This window comes from Macaca mulatta, chromosome 16 (genome assembly GCF_049350105.2).
Source record: "Macaca mulatta isolate MMU2019108-1 chromosome 16, T2T-MMU8v2.0, whole genome shotgun sequence".
NCBI lineage: Eukaryota > Metazoa > Chordata > Mammalia > Primates > Cercopithecidae > Macaca > Macaca mulatta.
In genome coordinates, this window is record NC_133421.1 from 63,122,258 (window position 1) to 63,138,046 (window position 15,789).

The following is a 15,789-nucleotide window of genomic DNA, read 5'->3' on the forward strand; positions in this document are numbered from 1 at the left end:
ACCGCGTCGGCGTCGCGGAACGATGACGTACAGGGCTCTGTCGCGCTGTGTGACTGTGGCGTCGCGTGCAGATTTCGCAGAGTTCCAGGCTTCGCTGTGGAGACCTCTGCCGTCGAGGTCTCATTTTGGCTGCTTCTGGTTGCCACTTTGTCTGATGTCCCAAACTCTCCGTTGAAACGCCACAGCTCTGTTCAGTGATGGGTTGCCGTGGGCCTCTGCACGCGGCTGTGTTGCCATGGCAGCGCACCAGGGCATCCGGCTCAAAAGCTCCACATAACTCGCTGCTAGACGTAGCGTGGACCAGAGTACGCCTCCTCCCCTCACCCTGCACACACCCCCACACTCCAGTTTTCCAAAATGGCTTTGCGAACTGGCGCTTTCCTCAGACCTTGACTCACAGCAAATCCCCTTATGTCAGGCACGATCTCAGCTCACTGCAACCTCTACCTCCCAGATTCAAGCGATTCCCCTGGCTCAGCCTCCCAAGTAGCTGGGATTACAGGCACGCGCCACCACATGCGCTAATTTTTTATGTTTTTTTTGTAGAGATGGGGTTTCACCATGTCGGCCAAGATGGTCTCAATCTCCTGACCTCATGATCCGCCCGCCTTGGCCTCCAAAAGTGCTGGGATTACAGGCGTGAGCCACCGCACCCAGCCTAAATATGACATTATTAAACACTAGATACATTTTATTTTTCTTGAAATGGGTCTCTATGTTGGTCAGGGTCTAAATATATCGGTTAAGCTGATCTTGATTCCTGGAGTCAAGTGATGCTCCCACTTCAGGCTCCAGAGGAGCTGGGATTACAGGCTGGAGCCGCCACCGTGCCTGACAGGAGGAATTCTTATTTGGTGCCAGCTCTCTAACATTTCTAAAATCTTCTAAATACAAAGTGCTAGGATTACAGGCGTGAGCTACCGCGCCTGGCCAATCTCCCTCTTTTTTATTCAAATAGTGTATAGTGCTGGGCATGGTGGCACAGACCTATAATCCCAGCTACTTGGAAGGTTGAGGCAGGAGGATCACTTGAGTCCAGGAGATGGAAGCTACAGTGAGCCGTGATTGTGCCACTGTAGTTCAGCCTGGGTGACAGAGTGAGACTCCATCTCTTTTTTTTTTTTTTTTTTTTTGAGACGGAGTCTTGCTCTGTCACCCAGGCTGGAGTGCAGTGGCCGGATCTCAGCTCACTGCAAGCTCCGCCTCCCGGGTTTACGCCGTTCTCCTGCCTCAGCCTCCCGAGTAGCTGGGACTACAGGCGCCCGCCACCTCGCCCGGCTAGTTTTTTTTGTATTTTTTAGTAGAGACGGGGTTTCACCGTGTTAGCCGGGATCGTCTCTCGATCTCCTGACCTCGTGATCCGCCCGTCTTGGCCTCCCAAAGTGCTGGGATTACAGGCTTGAGCCACCGCGCCCGGCCGACTCCATCTCTTTAAAAAAAAAATTTTAAACGACTTTTTTCTTAAGTTACTGAGGATAGGAAAGGGAATAATTTTTTCACTCTGTGATTCGGTGTTTTTGTCTATCTCCAGTTAAATTGCAAATGTCTGCAGTACCCATTCCACACTTGGGACAGACAGACGCAAGATGTAAAGCTGGGCATGGTGCTCACACTTGTAGTCCCAGCACTTTCAGGGGCTAAGGTGGGAGAATCACTTGAGCCCAAGAGTTGGAGACCAGCCTGAGCAATATAGCAAGCCCTCCTCTCTACTTATGTTTAAAAAAACAAAAACATGCCGGGCGCGGTGGCTCAAGCCTGTAATCCCAGCACTTTGGGAGGCTGAGATGGGCGGATCACAGGGTCAGGAGATCAAGACCATCCTGGCTAACCCGGTGAAACCCCGTCTCTACTAAAAAATACAAAAAACTAGCCAGGCAAGGTGGCGAGTGCCTGTAGTCCCAGCTACTGGGGAGGCTGAGGCAGGAGAATGGCGTAAAACCCGGGAGGTGGAGCTTGCAGTGAACTGAGATCCGGCCACTGCACTCCAGCCTGGGCGACAGAGCGAGACTCCATGGCAAAAAAAAAAAAAAAAAAAAAACAACAACAACAACAACATTACCCAGGCGTAGTGGCACATGCCTGTAGTCCCAGTTGCTGGGGAGGCTGAGGCAGGAGGATTGCTTGAATCCATGAGTTTCAGGCTGCAGTGCGCCGTGATCGTGCTACTACACTGCAGCCTGGGTGACAGAGTGAGACCTTCTCTCTCAAAAAAAAAAAAAAGATGTAAAGTGTAAAGCTGAAGTACACCACCCAGAATGTGACATGTGCCCCTTACATTTAAGCAATAAGCAATTCTTTTTCTTTCTTTCTTTTTTTTTTTTTTAAGAGAGAGAGTCTCACTCTTTTTGCCCAGGCTGGAGTTCAGTGGTGCAATCTCGGCTAACACAACCTCCGCCTCCCAGATTCAAGCGATTCTGGTGCCTCAGCCTCCCAAGTAGCCGGAATTACAGGTGCATGCCACCATGCCCGGCTAATTTTCGTATTTTTAGTAGAGACAGGTTTCACCATGTTGGCCAAGCTGGTCTCCAGCTCCTGACCTCAGGTGATCCACCCGCCTTGTCCTCTCAAAGTGCTGGGATTACATGTGTGAGCCACCGCAGTCAGCCCTTTCTTCCCTCCCTCCCTCCCTCCTTCCCTCCCTTCCTTCCTTCCTTCCTCTTTCTTTCTTTCCTTCCTTCCTTCTTTTCTTTTTCCTACCTTCTCTTCCTTCCTTCCTTCCTTCCTTCTCTCTCTTTTTTTTTTTTTTTTTTGAGACACAGCCTCACTGGGAGTACAATGGCGTGAGCTTGGCTCACTGCAACCTCCGCTTTCCTTTTCTCTTTCTTTTTTTTTTTTTTTTTCCAGACGGAGTCTCGCTCTGTCGCCCAGGCTGGAGTGCAGTGGCACAATCTCGGCTCACTGCAAGCTCCAGCTCCCGGGTTCACCCCATTCTCCTGCCTCAGCCTCCCTAGTAGCTGGGACTACAAGCGCCCGCCACCACGCCTGGCTAATTTTTTTGTATTTTTAGTAGAGGTAGGGTTTCACCGTGTTAGCCAGGAGGGTCTCCATCTCCTGACCTCATGATCCGCCCGCCTCGGCCTCCAAAAGTGCTGGTATTACAGGTGTGAGCCACAGCGCCCAGCCTCCTTTACTCTGTGTCTTTCCTTCCTTCCTTGTCTTTCTTTGTCTTTCTTTCCTTCCTTCTTTGTTTCCTTCTCTCTTTTTCTTTTCTTTCCTTCCTTCTTTTTTCCTGCTTTATCTCTTCTTTCCTTCCTCCTTTCCTTCTTCTTTCTTTCTTCCCTCCTTCTTTCTTTCCTCCCTTCTTTCTTTCTTCCTTCTTTCTTTCCTTCCTCCTTTCCTTCTTTTCTTTTTCTGTCCTTCCTTCTTTCTCTCCTTTTCCCTCTCTTTCCTTCCTTCTTTCCTTCTTTTCTTGCTCTTTCTTTCTTGCTTTCCTTCCTTCCTTTTTTCCTTCTTTTCTTTTTTTTTGAGACGGAGTCTTGCTCTGTCGCCCAGGCTCGAGTGCAGTGGCGCAATCTCGGCTCACTGCAAGCTCCACCTCCTGTGTTCACGCCATTCTCCTGCCTCAACCTCCCGAGTAGCTGGGACTACAGGTGCCCGCCACCACACTTGGCTAATTTTTTTGTATTTTTAGTAAAGATGGGGTTTCACCATGTTAGCCAGGATGGTCTCGATCTCCTGACCTCGTAATCCGCCCGCCTCTGCCTCCCAAAGTGCTTGGATTACAGGCGTGAGCCACTGCGCCTGGCCTTCCTTCTTTTCTTTCTTTCTCTCTCTTTTTCTTTTATTTTTTTTATTTTTTGAGATGGAGTCTGGCTCGGTCGCCCAGGCTGGAGTGAAACGGCACGATCTCAGCTCACTGCAACCTCGCCTCCCAGGTTCAAGCAATCCTCCTGCCTCAGCCTCTCAAGTAGCTGGGATTACAGGCGTGCGCCACCACGCCCGGCTAATTTTTTGTATCTTTAGTAGAGACAGGGTTTCACCATATTGGTTAGGCTGTCTCGAACTTTTTTTTTTAGACGGAGTCTCGCTCTGTTGCTCAGGCTGGAGTGCTGTGGTGCGGTCTCGGCTAACTGCAACCACAGCCTCCCAGGTTCAAGCGATTCTCCTGCCTCAGCCTCCCAAGTAGCTGGGATTACAGGTGCGCACCACCACACCCAGCTAATTTTTTGTATTTTTAGTAGAGATGGAGGTTTCACCATGTTGGCCAGGCTGCTCTCAAACTCCTGACCTGTGATTTGCCCGCCTCAGCTTCCCAAAGCGCTGGGATTATAGGCGTGAGCCACCGCGCCAGGCCCTGGCCCTTCTTTCATGTTTTAATTCGAGGCAGCTTGGCATGTACTAAGTTTTCAAAAATACATACATTTCCATCTATACTCCGACACCCATCCAATTAGCAAATTGTGTTCACAGCTCTCAGACTCACTCATAGATTTAGAATCTCCTCAGGGACTTGATCTTTTTTTTTTTTTTTTTTTTTTTTTTGAGACGGTGTCTGGCTCTGTCACCCAGGCTGGAGTGCAGTGGCGCGATCTCGGCTCACTGCAAGCTCCGCCTCCCGGGTTTACGCCATTCTCCTGCCTCAGCCTCCCGAGTAGCTGGGACTACAGGCGCCCGCCACCTCGCCCGGCTAGTTTTTTGTATTTTTTTTTAGTAGAGACGGGGTTTCACCGTGTTAGCCAGGATGGTCTCGATCTCCTGACCTCGTGATCCGCCCGTCTCGGCCTCCCAAGACGGATTACAGGCTTGAGCCACCGCGCCCGGCCTCAGGGACTTGATCTTAATTGAAAACAAATGAGATCCTAGAGAGGCTTTTTGTCCTAAAGGTGAGCTGGAATGTGGGAGGAACAGTTTTAGCACAAGATCAAGTTGAAAGTTCCTTCATCTTTTCTGGTGATACTGTGGCTGACGGTATTTGCTGTTAAGTGGAATGGTAGTGAGAAAACATCACGGAAGGGGGCACCCGGATTCGGGCCGGGGACCTCTTGATCTGCAGTCAAATGCTCTACCCCTGAGCCATACCCCCTCTGTTCATTACAGGTTCCTTCCCTGTCCACTTATAGTGACTCAATACAATCAAGTTCCACCCACATGAGTTCTGGCAAGTTTTGTGTTCTAAAGCCCCACCTTCTTAATTATCCATCATCTGGTTTGGCTTTTCCATTGGCCACCAATAAATTGAAAGGGAACACTTGAAAAATGACATCCTGGGCCAGGAGGGTGGCTCACGCCTGTAATCCCAGCACTCAGGGAGGCCGAGGTGAGGTCAGGAGTTCGAGACTAGCCTGACCAAAACTGTGAAACCGCGCCCCCACTAAATATGAAATAACTAGCTGGGAGTGGTGGCAGGCACTTGTAATTCTAGCTACTAGGGAGGCTGAGTCAGGAGAATTGCTTGAATCCCTGGAGGCAGAGGTTGCAGTGAGCTGAGATCACACCACTGCACTCCAGCCTGGGCTAACAGAATGAGTCTCTCTCTCTCCTTCTCTCTCTCTCTCTCTCTATATATGCATATCTATACACATATATGTAGATAAACATACACACACACACACACACGTATATGTTTAGTAAAGACACTGTTTCATCATGTTGCCCAGGCTGGTCTCAAGTGATCCACTTGCCTGAGCTCAAGCAATCCTCCCATCTTGGCCTCCCAGAGTGCTGGCATTACAGGCGTAAGCCAAGGAGCTTAGCCTTTGCTCTGTTCTTGATGGAAACAATAGCCAGCTCTGACCTGGGGCTCTGCTGACAGCTGGGGAAGTGCTTTATTGAGGTTGAGTAGTGTGGCTCCTTCTTGTCCCACTGGTAGGGGAGAACTGAAGCCCCTCCTTTCAAACCTGGCACTCGTTGGTATGGAGTGCAAGGGTGTAGGCCTGAGAAGCCCTTTCTCCTCTCACCTCCTCTCCAGGGGGAAGAGAAGCCAAGGGCAGAACTGGCTCATTCCTCTAATCTCAGGGAAGAAACAGCACACGTGGAGACACAAATTAAATTTTTTAACGTAAAATAACATTAAGAGTTCATCTAAACATTTGTCTTAGAAATTCAGGTCGATGGCTAGGAAGGGAAAAGATGCTGTTAGAACAGAGGGAAGTGGGTGACCTCTCCAAAGACGGACGTGCTCCGACGGAGGGCTGGAGTGTTCCGGCGGTAGCCAAACCTTCCATTGAACCCATAGATTGGTTTCAGATCAGCATTGTAGTGGTCGTGCCCAGTCACCTGCTGGAGAGAATGCCCTTGGGGGCAAGGAGAGAGAGGCCTGAGCCTGCATTCAGCCCACCTCTTGGCTTCCCCATTCCCCTGGGTGTGGTATGGGATGCCAACCAGGCATAGTCACTTGCATTCCCCATGCCCACAGCTGAACATGCAATCCTCAAATTCCCTGAGCCTCTGGGCTGAAAAGCCAAGGGCTGGTGAGGCTGAGGGACAGAAGGCTTCCTAGAAATCAAACCCCACACCAGGAATAATTGCAGGAAAACTGTAAATGGTTTGTGCTGGGACAGGAAGGGCCAGAAATTCTGGGATTGGCAAAGCTTGCTTTTCTCCCACAAGAAATGAGAAAACTCTCACCCTTGCCTCTGACCCATGTGGAAAAAATGGATGAGATCAAGATCAATTGGGCCAAATGGCACAAAGTATCATGTGACTAGAGAAGTGACCCACGATGGTGGAGCTGGGCTGGGAGGAGGGTTTACCCTGTTAGAAAAATATCCCGGCCGGGCGCGGTGGCTCATGCCTGTAATCCCAGCACTTTAGGAGGCCGAGGCGGGTGGATCCTGAGGTCAGGAGCTCGAGACCATCCTGGCTAACATGGTGAAAACCCATCTGTACTAAAAATACAAAAAATTAGCCAGGCGTGGTGGCAGGCGCCTGTAGTCCCAGCTACCTGGGAGGCTGAGGCAGGAGAATGGTGTGAACCCAAGAGGCAGAGCTTGCAGTGAGCCAAGATCGTGCCACTGCACTCCAGCCTGGGCAACAGAGCAAAACTCGGTCTCAAAAAAAAGAAAAATATCTCTCAACTCTTTCCCATTGTTGTTAACTTGGGCCTGGAAAATGAGCAGGATGCAGCAGTGAGGGGAACAGGGGCTTCAGAGTTGGGAAGAGCGGAATCTTTTTGTTCATTTGTTTTTGAGATGGAGTCTTGCATTGTCGCCTAGGCTGGAGTGCAATGATGCAATCTTGGATCACTGCAACCTCTGCCTCCTGCATTCAAGAGATTATCCTGCGTCAGCCTCTTGAGTAGCTGGGATTATAGGTGCCCGCCAACATGCCTGGCTAATTTTTTGTATTTTTAATAGAGACGGGGTTTCACTATGTTGGCCAGGCTGGTCTTGAACTCTTGACCTCGTGATCTGCCTGCCTCAGCCTCCCTAAGTGCTGGGATTACAGGCATGATCATGAGCCACTGTACCAGGCCCAGGAAGAGCAGAATATTAATTCCAGCTCAGCCCTCTTGCCAAATTACTTTAACTAAAGAAACTTGTTTCCCTACCTGTGCTGTGGGGTTAGTGTGACGGTGAAAAGTGCCTAACAAATGGCTCATGTCTGTAATGCCAGCACTTTAGAAGGCTGAGGCCAGAGGATCACTTGAGCCTAGGAGTTCAAGACCAGCCTGGGCCACATAGGGAGACTCTATCTCTACAAAAAATAAAAAATTAACTGAGTGTGGTGGTGCACACCTGTGGGCGCAGCTGCTCAGGAGGCTGAGGTGGGAGGATTGCTCAAGCCCAGGAGGTCAAGACTGCAGTCAGTAGTAATTGTGCTACTGCATTTCTTTTTTTTTTAAATGGAGTCTCGCTGTGTCGCCCAGGCTGGAGTGCAGTGGCATGATCTTGGCTCACTGCAACCTCCGCCTCCTGGGTTCAAGCAATTCTCCTGCCTTAGCCTCCCAAGTAGCTGGGATTCCAGGCGCGAGCCACCACGCCCGGCTAATTGTCTTTTTGTATTTTTAGTAGAGACAGGGTTTAACCAGGTTGGCCAGGCTGGTTTGGAACTCCTGACCTCAAGTGATCCACCCGCCTCGGCCTCCCAAAGTGCTGGGATTACAGGCATGAGCCACCACACCCATCCGTGCTACTGCATTTCATGCAATCCAGTTTGGGTGACAGACTGAGACCATATCTCAAAAAAAAAAAAAGAAAAAATGGGGCCTGACATACAGTACTGGGGCTTATTAACTAATATTAGGGAGCACTGTGGCACCATATGTTCGTGTATGTGAAGAAAACCTGGAAGGATGCAGTCCCTTAGCCTCTTCCCCTCAACCAGGCCTCGCTATGGCCCAGGAACCATGATGAGGCTGGAAATGGAGGCAGCACTTGCCTGTCCCTGCCCAATTTCTCCTGTTGAGGTATCTCTGTCCTTGCCCGAAGATGTGGATATAGTCTACAATCCAGCCATCCCTTCCTGTACCGCCATGATCCTGAAAGTGGGGAAGAGAATACAGAAGACTGTCAGCCACAATGCTGAGGGGGGCACGGTGCAATCTGCCCTGGGGTTTGCTGTGGGGAGAGGGAAGAGGTCAGAGCCTTAGGTAACTGGGGCAGACAGACTAAATATATTTAAGAACCAGGCCAGGCGCAGTGGCTCAGGCCTGTAATCCCAGCACTTTGGAAGGCCAAGGTGGGTGGATTACCTGAGGCCAGGAGTTCAAGACTAGCCTTGCCAACATGGCGAAACCCCATCTCTACTAAAAATACAAAAAATCAGCTGGGCATGGTAGCAGGCGTCTGTAATCCCAGCTGCTCAGGAGGCTGAGACCGTAGAATTGCTTGAACCCCGGAGGCAGAAGTTGCAGTGAGCCGAGATCTTGCCGTTGCACTCCAGCCTGGGCAACAAGAGCCAAACTCTGTCTCAAAAAAAGAAAAAAAGAAGAAGAACCTATTGCCTCTCAGGGCAGTTGAACTTGACAGCTGAAGGCTCAGTCTCTGCTGCCAGACAGGCTGGGTTCTAACTCCAGCTTAATCATTAACAGGCTTTGTGAACTTGGGCCAATTACACAGCTTTTCTGGGCCTCAATTTCCCCATCAGTAAAAGGAGTATTGCTGTGAGGTTTGTTTTTTGAGACATGGTCTCACTCTGTTGCCCAGGCTGGAGTGCAGTGTTGCCACCTTGGCTCACTGCAACCTCCGCCTCCTGGGTTCAAACAATTCTCCTGCCTCAGCCTCCTGAGTAGCTAGGATTACAGACATGTGCCACCATGCCAGCTAATTGGCCAGGCTGGTCTCAAACTCTTTAACTCAGGTGATCCACCCGCCTCAGCCTCCCAGAGTGCTGGGATTACAGGAGTGAGTCACCGCACCGGCCTGCTGTGAGACTTAAGTGGTTTTGGTCAGATAAAGGGCCTGGCATAGTGAAGTTGTATAAATGTTATCTTTATTTAAATGAAAATAATACCTACCACAAATGGTGGTTTTGACAATAATACTTTTAAAAATTAAACAGGTTGGTTGGGAGCGGTGGCTAACACCTGTAGTCCCAGCACTGTGGGAAGCCAAGGCAGGAGGATCACCTGAGGTCAAAAGTTGGAGACCAGCCTGGCCAACATGGCGAAACCCCTACTACAAATACAAAAATTAGCCAGGTGTAGTGGCGCGTGCCTGTAATCCCAGCTACTCAGGAGGCTGAGGCAGGAGAATCACTTGAACCCGGGAGACAGATGTTGCAGTGAGCTGAGATCGTGCCACTGTACTCCAGCCTGGGAGATAGAGTGAGACTCCCTCTCAAAAACAAACAAACAAACAAAAAAGGCTGGGCACAGTGGCTTGTGCCTATAATCCCAGCACTTTAGGAGGCTGAGGCAAGAGGATTACTTGAACCCAGAAGTTTGAGACCAGCCTAGGTAACATGGCCAGACCCGTCTCAACAAAAAAACTAAAAGATTGCGGCTGGGTATGGTGGCTCACACCTGTAATCCCAGCACTTTAGGAGGCCAAGATGGGCAGATCACAAGGTCAGGAGTTCGAGACCAGCCTGGCCAACATGGTGAAACCCCATCTCTACTAAAACTATAAAAAATCAGCTGGGCGTCGTGGCAGGTGCCTGTAATCCCAGCTACTTGGGAGGCTGGGGCAGGAGAATCACTTGAACCCGGGAGGCTGAGGTTGCAGTGAGCCGAGATCACACCACTGCACTCCAACCTGGGCGACAGGGTGAGACTCTGCCTCAAAAAAGAAAAAAAATTAAAAGATTAGCTGCTGGGCATGGTGGCACACGCCTATAGTCCCACCTACTCAGAAGGCTGAGACTGGAGTATTTTTTTTTTTTTTTTTGAGACGGAGTCTCGCTCTGTCGCCCAGGCTGGAGTGCAGTGGCGCGATCTCGGCTCACTGCAAGCTCCGCCTCCCGGGTTCACGCCATTCTCCTGCCTCAGCCTCCCGAGTAGCTGGGACTACAGGAGCCCACAACCGCGCCCGGCTAATTTTTTGTATTTTTAGTAGAGACGGGGTTTCACCGTGGTCTCGATCTCCTGACCTTGTGATCCGCCCGCCTCGGCCTCCCAAAGTGCTGGGATTACAGGTGTGAGCCACCGCGCCCGGCCTGGAGTATTTCTTAAGCCCAGCAGTTCGAGGCTGCAGTGAGCTGTGCCACTGCACTTCCAGCCTGGGTGACAGAGTGGCACTTTGTCTCGAAAAAGAAAATTGGAAAGCTTTTCCACGGCTGGCTGCGGTGGCTCACGCCTGTAATCCCAGCACTTTGGGAGGCTGAGGCAGGTGGATCAGTTGCGGTCAGGAGTTCGAGACCAGCCTGGCCAACATAGTGAAACCCCGTCTCTACTAAAAATACAAAAAATCAGCTGGGTGTGGTGGCGGGCGCTTATAATCCCAGCTACTTGGGAGGCTGAGGCAGGAGAATCGCTTGAACCTAGGAGGCGAAGATTGCAGTGAGCCAAGATCAGGCCACTCCACTCCAGCCTGGATGACAGAGTGAGACTCTGTCTAAAAAAAAAAAAAAAAAAAAGAAAGAAAGCTTTTTCAAAATATGTATACCTTATCATTTTCAAGGTTTTAAATACTCAGGTTCTTCCTTTTCCCCTCCCCAGACTCTGGTTCCTTCTGTCGTAAAATTACCAGTTGATGCCAGTGTGGTGGCTCATGCCTGTAGTCCCAGCACTTTGGGAGGCTGAGATGGGCAGATCACTTGAGCTCAGCAGTTCAAGACCAGCCTGGGCAACATGGTGAAACCCGGTCTCTGTTAGTCCCAGCTACTCGAGAGGCTGAAGTAGACGGATCGCTTGAACACGGAAGGCGGAGGTTGCAGTAAGCCAAAATTATGCCACTGCACTCCAGCCAGGGTGACAGAACAAGACCCTGTCTCAAAAAAAAAAAAAAAAAAGAAAGAAAGAAAGAAAGAAAAATTGGGCCGGGCGCGGTGGTTCACGCCTGAAATCCCAGCACTTTGGGAGGCCGAGGCGAGTGGATCATGAGGTCAGGAGATGGAGACCATCCTGGCTAACCCGGTGAAACCCGGTCTCTACGAAAAATACAAAAAATCAGCCGGACATGGTGGCGGGCGCCTGTAGTCCCAGCTACACAGGAGGCTGAGGCGGGAGAATGACGTGAACCTGGGAGGCAGAGGGAGACTCCGTCTCAAAAAATAAATAAATAAAATAAAAATTACATGAGTCAACACGTGTGACTCATGTGTGTCCATATACATGCACTGCACAGACCTATGCAAACAAACATTTGGGACTACACACACACACACACAAACCCCAAGATTTGTTCACAGAATAACCCCATGAGTCCTCCTTTTTCTTCTCCACACCACTGATGTGTAGAAACACAAATACTGGAAGCGAAATGTTGGGTGGGAATATTGAACCATCAGCAAATAGTCTCGGAATCTTTGTTCTGGGGGAGGTTAGCGGAGGAGTACTCTGCTGGGAAAGGGCCTACACCTAGACGGAAAAGGCCAGGGGGAGGAACTGAGGTCCGCAGAGGTTTGAGAGGTGTCCCTCCCTTCCGCCCAAAGAACCAGGAGACCAAGCCCCATGCCCTGCCACTATGATGTCACAGGAGGAAGGCGTCTCGCCCTGGAAGTCAAATCAATTCCCTTTGTCTTGCTCACTGAGGTCACACGGATTTTCGCGTATTTAGAGAATTTGCGGTGTGAGGTCACCCTAGAGGGCGGGTCTGTAACGTCACAAAGGACAAAGAGACCGACTGGTTTGGGAGAAGCTGGCTTTGAGCCCTATCCCCTTGCCTTGCAGAAACCCGGAATGAGTCTATTCTCAAATTCAGGGCTGGAAGGCCATTCTGTGAGCTCAGGAAGCTTGCGCTCAACACCTGTCCTCCCTCTCCTGCAGTCCTCCGGCTTCATTAAGAAAACTGGGAGGCGGTGGCGGGAGGATAGCGTGAACCCAGGAGTTCAAGACCAGTCTGGGTAACACGGCGAGACCCCCTCTCTACAAAAAAAAAAAAAAAAAAAAAAAAAAAAAAAAAAAAAAAAAAAATTTGCGGGGCGGGGTGGCGCGCGCCTGTAGTCCCGGCTAATCACGAGGCTGAGGTGGGAGGATCGCTTGACCCTGGGAGGTGGAAGCTGCAGTGAGCCGTGACCGCACCACCGCACTCCAGCCTGGGCAAGAGTGAAACTCTGTAATTACAGGCTCAAACGTGTAATCCCAGTCTGGGTAACATGGCGAAAACCCGTCTCTAGCAAAAATACCAAAATTAGTCTGGCTTCGTGGTGTGCCTGTAATCCCAGCTACTCCCGACGTAGGAGAATCGCTTAAACCCAGGAGGCAGAGGTTGCCGTGAGCCAAGATGGTGCCACTCACTACACTCCAGCCTGGGCGACAGAGTGAGACTGCGTCTCAAAATAATAATAATAATAATAAATAAAAATTTAAAAAAGAAAAGAAAGTAAACTGAGGAGGTGAAAGTGGCGGAGTCTTCTTTGTGGTGAGGACGCTGGAGTGAAGATTTAGGGAGGAGTGTGGGGTCTTCCAGGAAGCTCCTATACCTGATCAGTTTTCCGCAAAACGGGCGGAACCACGTGGCTCTGGAAGTAGCTGCGGGCGTGGTAGTCCTGCTGCGCATTGTAGGGCGGAATCGCCGACCACAGCTTGGGCCTAGAGCGCCCATAAGCGCGGGCAGTGGTGCTCACAGCCACCCCGTCCAAGATAAAGCCTTTCTCCAGTCGCAGGCGACACTCGCTCAGGTATGCCATCCCAACCACTGTAGCCTTGGAGGGCCTTTCTGGAGGGAATGAGGACCCTAGGTGGGGACACCCCTGTGCATTGTTACGTGATGTCAAGGACCCCTGTGACACAAACCCTATTGTCTCCACTCACCCTGGGTTGACCGGTGGGTCCTTAAGGCAGTGGGGGAAGTTTGCTTGCTTGGTCCTAGAGGAAGTTGACCAGAGACTGACTATGCAAGAGGAGTTGGAAAGTGAAGCGGAGGAGACTGGATAACTGATTGTGGGCAGTTTGTGTGCAATTAGGCCCCGTTCCCCCAGTTTTCCTTTAAGGTGAGTATTCTCTTTTCCCACGGTATTACATGCTATTTCCTCAGCTCAGTTTTGTTGAAAAGCTTGTACCTGGAATTGATCAGAAAGTTCAGATCGCACCTACTTCCAATTCTCATTTTACAGAGCTAGAGGTTGAAGCTTAGAAAGGTTCCCTAGGCCGAGGCGGAGCTTGCAGTGAGCTGAGATCCGGCCATTGCACTCCAGCCCGGGCGACAGAGCGAGACTCCGTCTCAAAAAAAAAGAAAAAAGAAAGGTTCCCTAGGCCGGGAGCGTTGGCTCACGCCAGGAACCCCAGCATTTTGGGAGAACGAGGCGGGGCGGATCACTTGAGCCCAGGAATTTAAGACCAGCGTGGGCAATACAGCGAAACCCCATCTCTACTGAATAAATGAATACTTACACCTGTGGACCCAGCTGCACTGCAGGCTGAGCCATGGAGGTGGAGGCTGCGGTGAGCCATGATTGTGCCACACTCCAGCCTGGATGAGAGGAGACCCTGTCTCAAAAGACCGAAAAAAAAAAAAAAAAAAAAAAGGCCGGGTGCGGCGGCTCACGCCTGTAGTCCCAGCACTTTGGGAGGCCGAGGTGGGCAGATCACGAGGTCAGGAGATCGAGACCATCCTGGCTAACACGGTGAAACCCTGTCTCTACTAAAACTACACAAAATTAGCTGGGCGTGGTGGCGGACGCCTGTAGTTCCAGCTACTCAGGAGGCTGAGGCAGGAGAATGGCGTGAACCCGGGAGGCGGAGCTTGGGGTGAGCTGAGATGGCGCCACTGCACTCCAGCCTGGCGACAGAGCGAGACTCCGTCTCAAAAAAAAAAAAAAAAAAAAAACAAAAAAAACCAGATTCCCCAAATCCAGTTAGCTGACTTCCAGTCAGTCCAGTTAACAATTCTCCTGCCCTACCCGAATTAACATTATTTATTTACTTATTCTTTTTATTTATTTATTTTGAAGACAAAGTCTCACTCTGTCGCCCAGGTTGGAGTGCAGTGGCTCAATCTGGCTCACTGCAACCTGTGCCTCCCGGGTTCAAGTAATTCTCTGCCTCAGCCTCCTGAGTAGCTGAGATTACAGGCGCCCGCCACTAAGCCCGGCTAATTTTGGTATTTTTAGTAGAAATGGGATTTCACCATGTTGGCCAAGCTGGTCTCGAACTCCTGACCTCAAATTATTAGCTCACCTCAGCCTCCCAAAGTGCTGGGCTTACAGGCATGGGCCACTGTGCCTGGTCTATTTTATGTTTATATATTTAAATATAAATATAAAATATTGGCCGGGCGCGGTGGCTCAAGCCTGTAATCCCAGCACTTTGGGAGGCCGAGACAGGCGAATCACGAGGTCAGGAGATCGAGACCATCCTGGCTAACACGGTGAAACCCCGTCTCTACTATAAAATACAAAAAACTAGCTGGGCGAGGTGGCGGGCGCCTGTAGTCCCAGCTACTCGGGAGGCTGAGGCAGGAGAATGGCGGGAACCCGGGAGGCGGAGCTTGCAGTGAGCTGAGATCCGGCCACAGCACTCCAGCCTGGGCGACAGAGCGAGACTCCGCCTCAAAAAAAATAAAAAAATAAATAAATAAATATAAAATATTTTATAAATATTATATTTTATATATTAAAATATATATTTCATATATATATTTTTTTGAGATGTCACCTAGACTGGAGTGCAGTGGCACGATCTCAGCTCACTGCAACCCCTGCCTCCCGGGTTCAATCAATTATCCTATGTCAGCCTCCTGAATAGCTGAGATTACATGCCCGTGCCACCACCCTAGACTAATTTTTTTTTTTTTTTTTTTTTTTTTTTTTTTTTTGAGACGGAGTCTCGCTCTGTCGCCCAGGCTGGAGTGCAGTGGCGCGATCTCGGCTCATTGCAAGCTCCGCCTCCCGGGTTCACGCCATTCTCCTGCCTCAGCCTCCCGAGTAGCTGGGACTACAGGCGCCCACAACCGCGCCCGGCTAATTTTTTTTTTTGTATTTTTAGTAGAGACGGGGTTTCACCGTGGTCTCGATCTCCTGACCTTGTGATCCGCCCGCCTCGGCCTCCCAAAGTGCTGGGATTACAGGCGTGAGCCACCGCGCCCGGCCTAATTTTTTTTTTTTTTTGAGATGGAGTCTCGCTCTGTTGCCCAGTCTGGAGTGCAGTGGCGGGATCTCAGCACACTGCAGCCTCCTGGGTTCCAGCAATTCTCCTGCCTCAGCTTCCTAAGTAGCTGGGATTACAAGCGCACGTCACCACACCTGGCTAATTTTTGTATTTTCAGTAGAGCTGGGGTTTCACCATATTGGCCAGACTGGTCTTGAACT

General features: G+C 50.4%; 1 protein-coding gene across 1 annotated transcript; it reads right to left on the reverse strand.

The window, feature by feature from the left end:
• Positions 1 to 6,075: 6,075 nt before the first annotated feature.
• SPMAP1 (sperm microtubule associated protein 1) lies at positions 6,076 to 13,170 on the reverse strand. The gene is made up of 3 exons (NM_001193729.1): positions 12,964 to 13,170; positions 8,320 to 8,419; positions 6,076 to 6,233 (listed from the first exon to the last, which is right to left on the reverse strand). The coding sequence occupies exons 1-3, from the start codon at positions 13,168 to 13,170 to the stop codon at positions 6,076 to 6,078; spliced, it is 465 nt and encodes a 154-aa protein (NP_001180658.1).
• Positions 13,171 to 15,789: the final 2,619 nt, after the last annotated feature.

Excerpts from the sequence above, each read along its gene's own strand:
- SPMAP1 (NM_001193729.1), bottom strand. The coding sequence starts at position 13,170 with ATGGCATACCTGAGCGAGTGTCGCCTGCGACTGGAGAAAGGCTTTATC. Across the intron at positions 8,420-12,963 it reads TTTTGCGGAAAACTGATCAG|GATCATGGCGGTACAGGAAG; the intron begins GTATAGGAGCTT and ends CCCCACTTTCAG. Across the intron at positions 6,234-8,319 it reads GAGAAATTGGGCAGGGACAG|GGCATTCTCTCCAGCAGGTG; the intron begins GCAAGTGCTGCC and ends CTTGCCCCCAAG.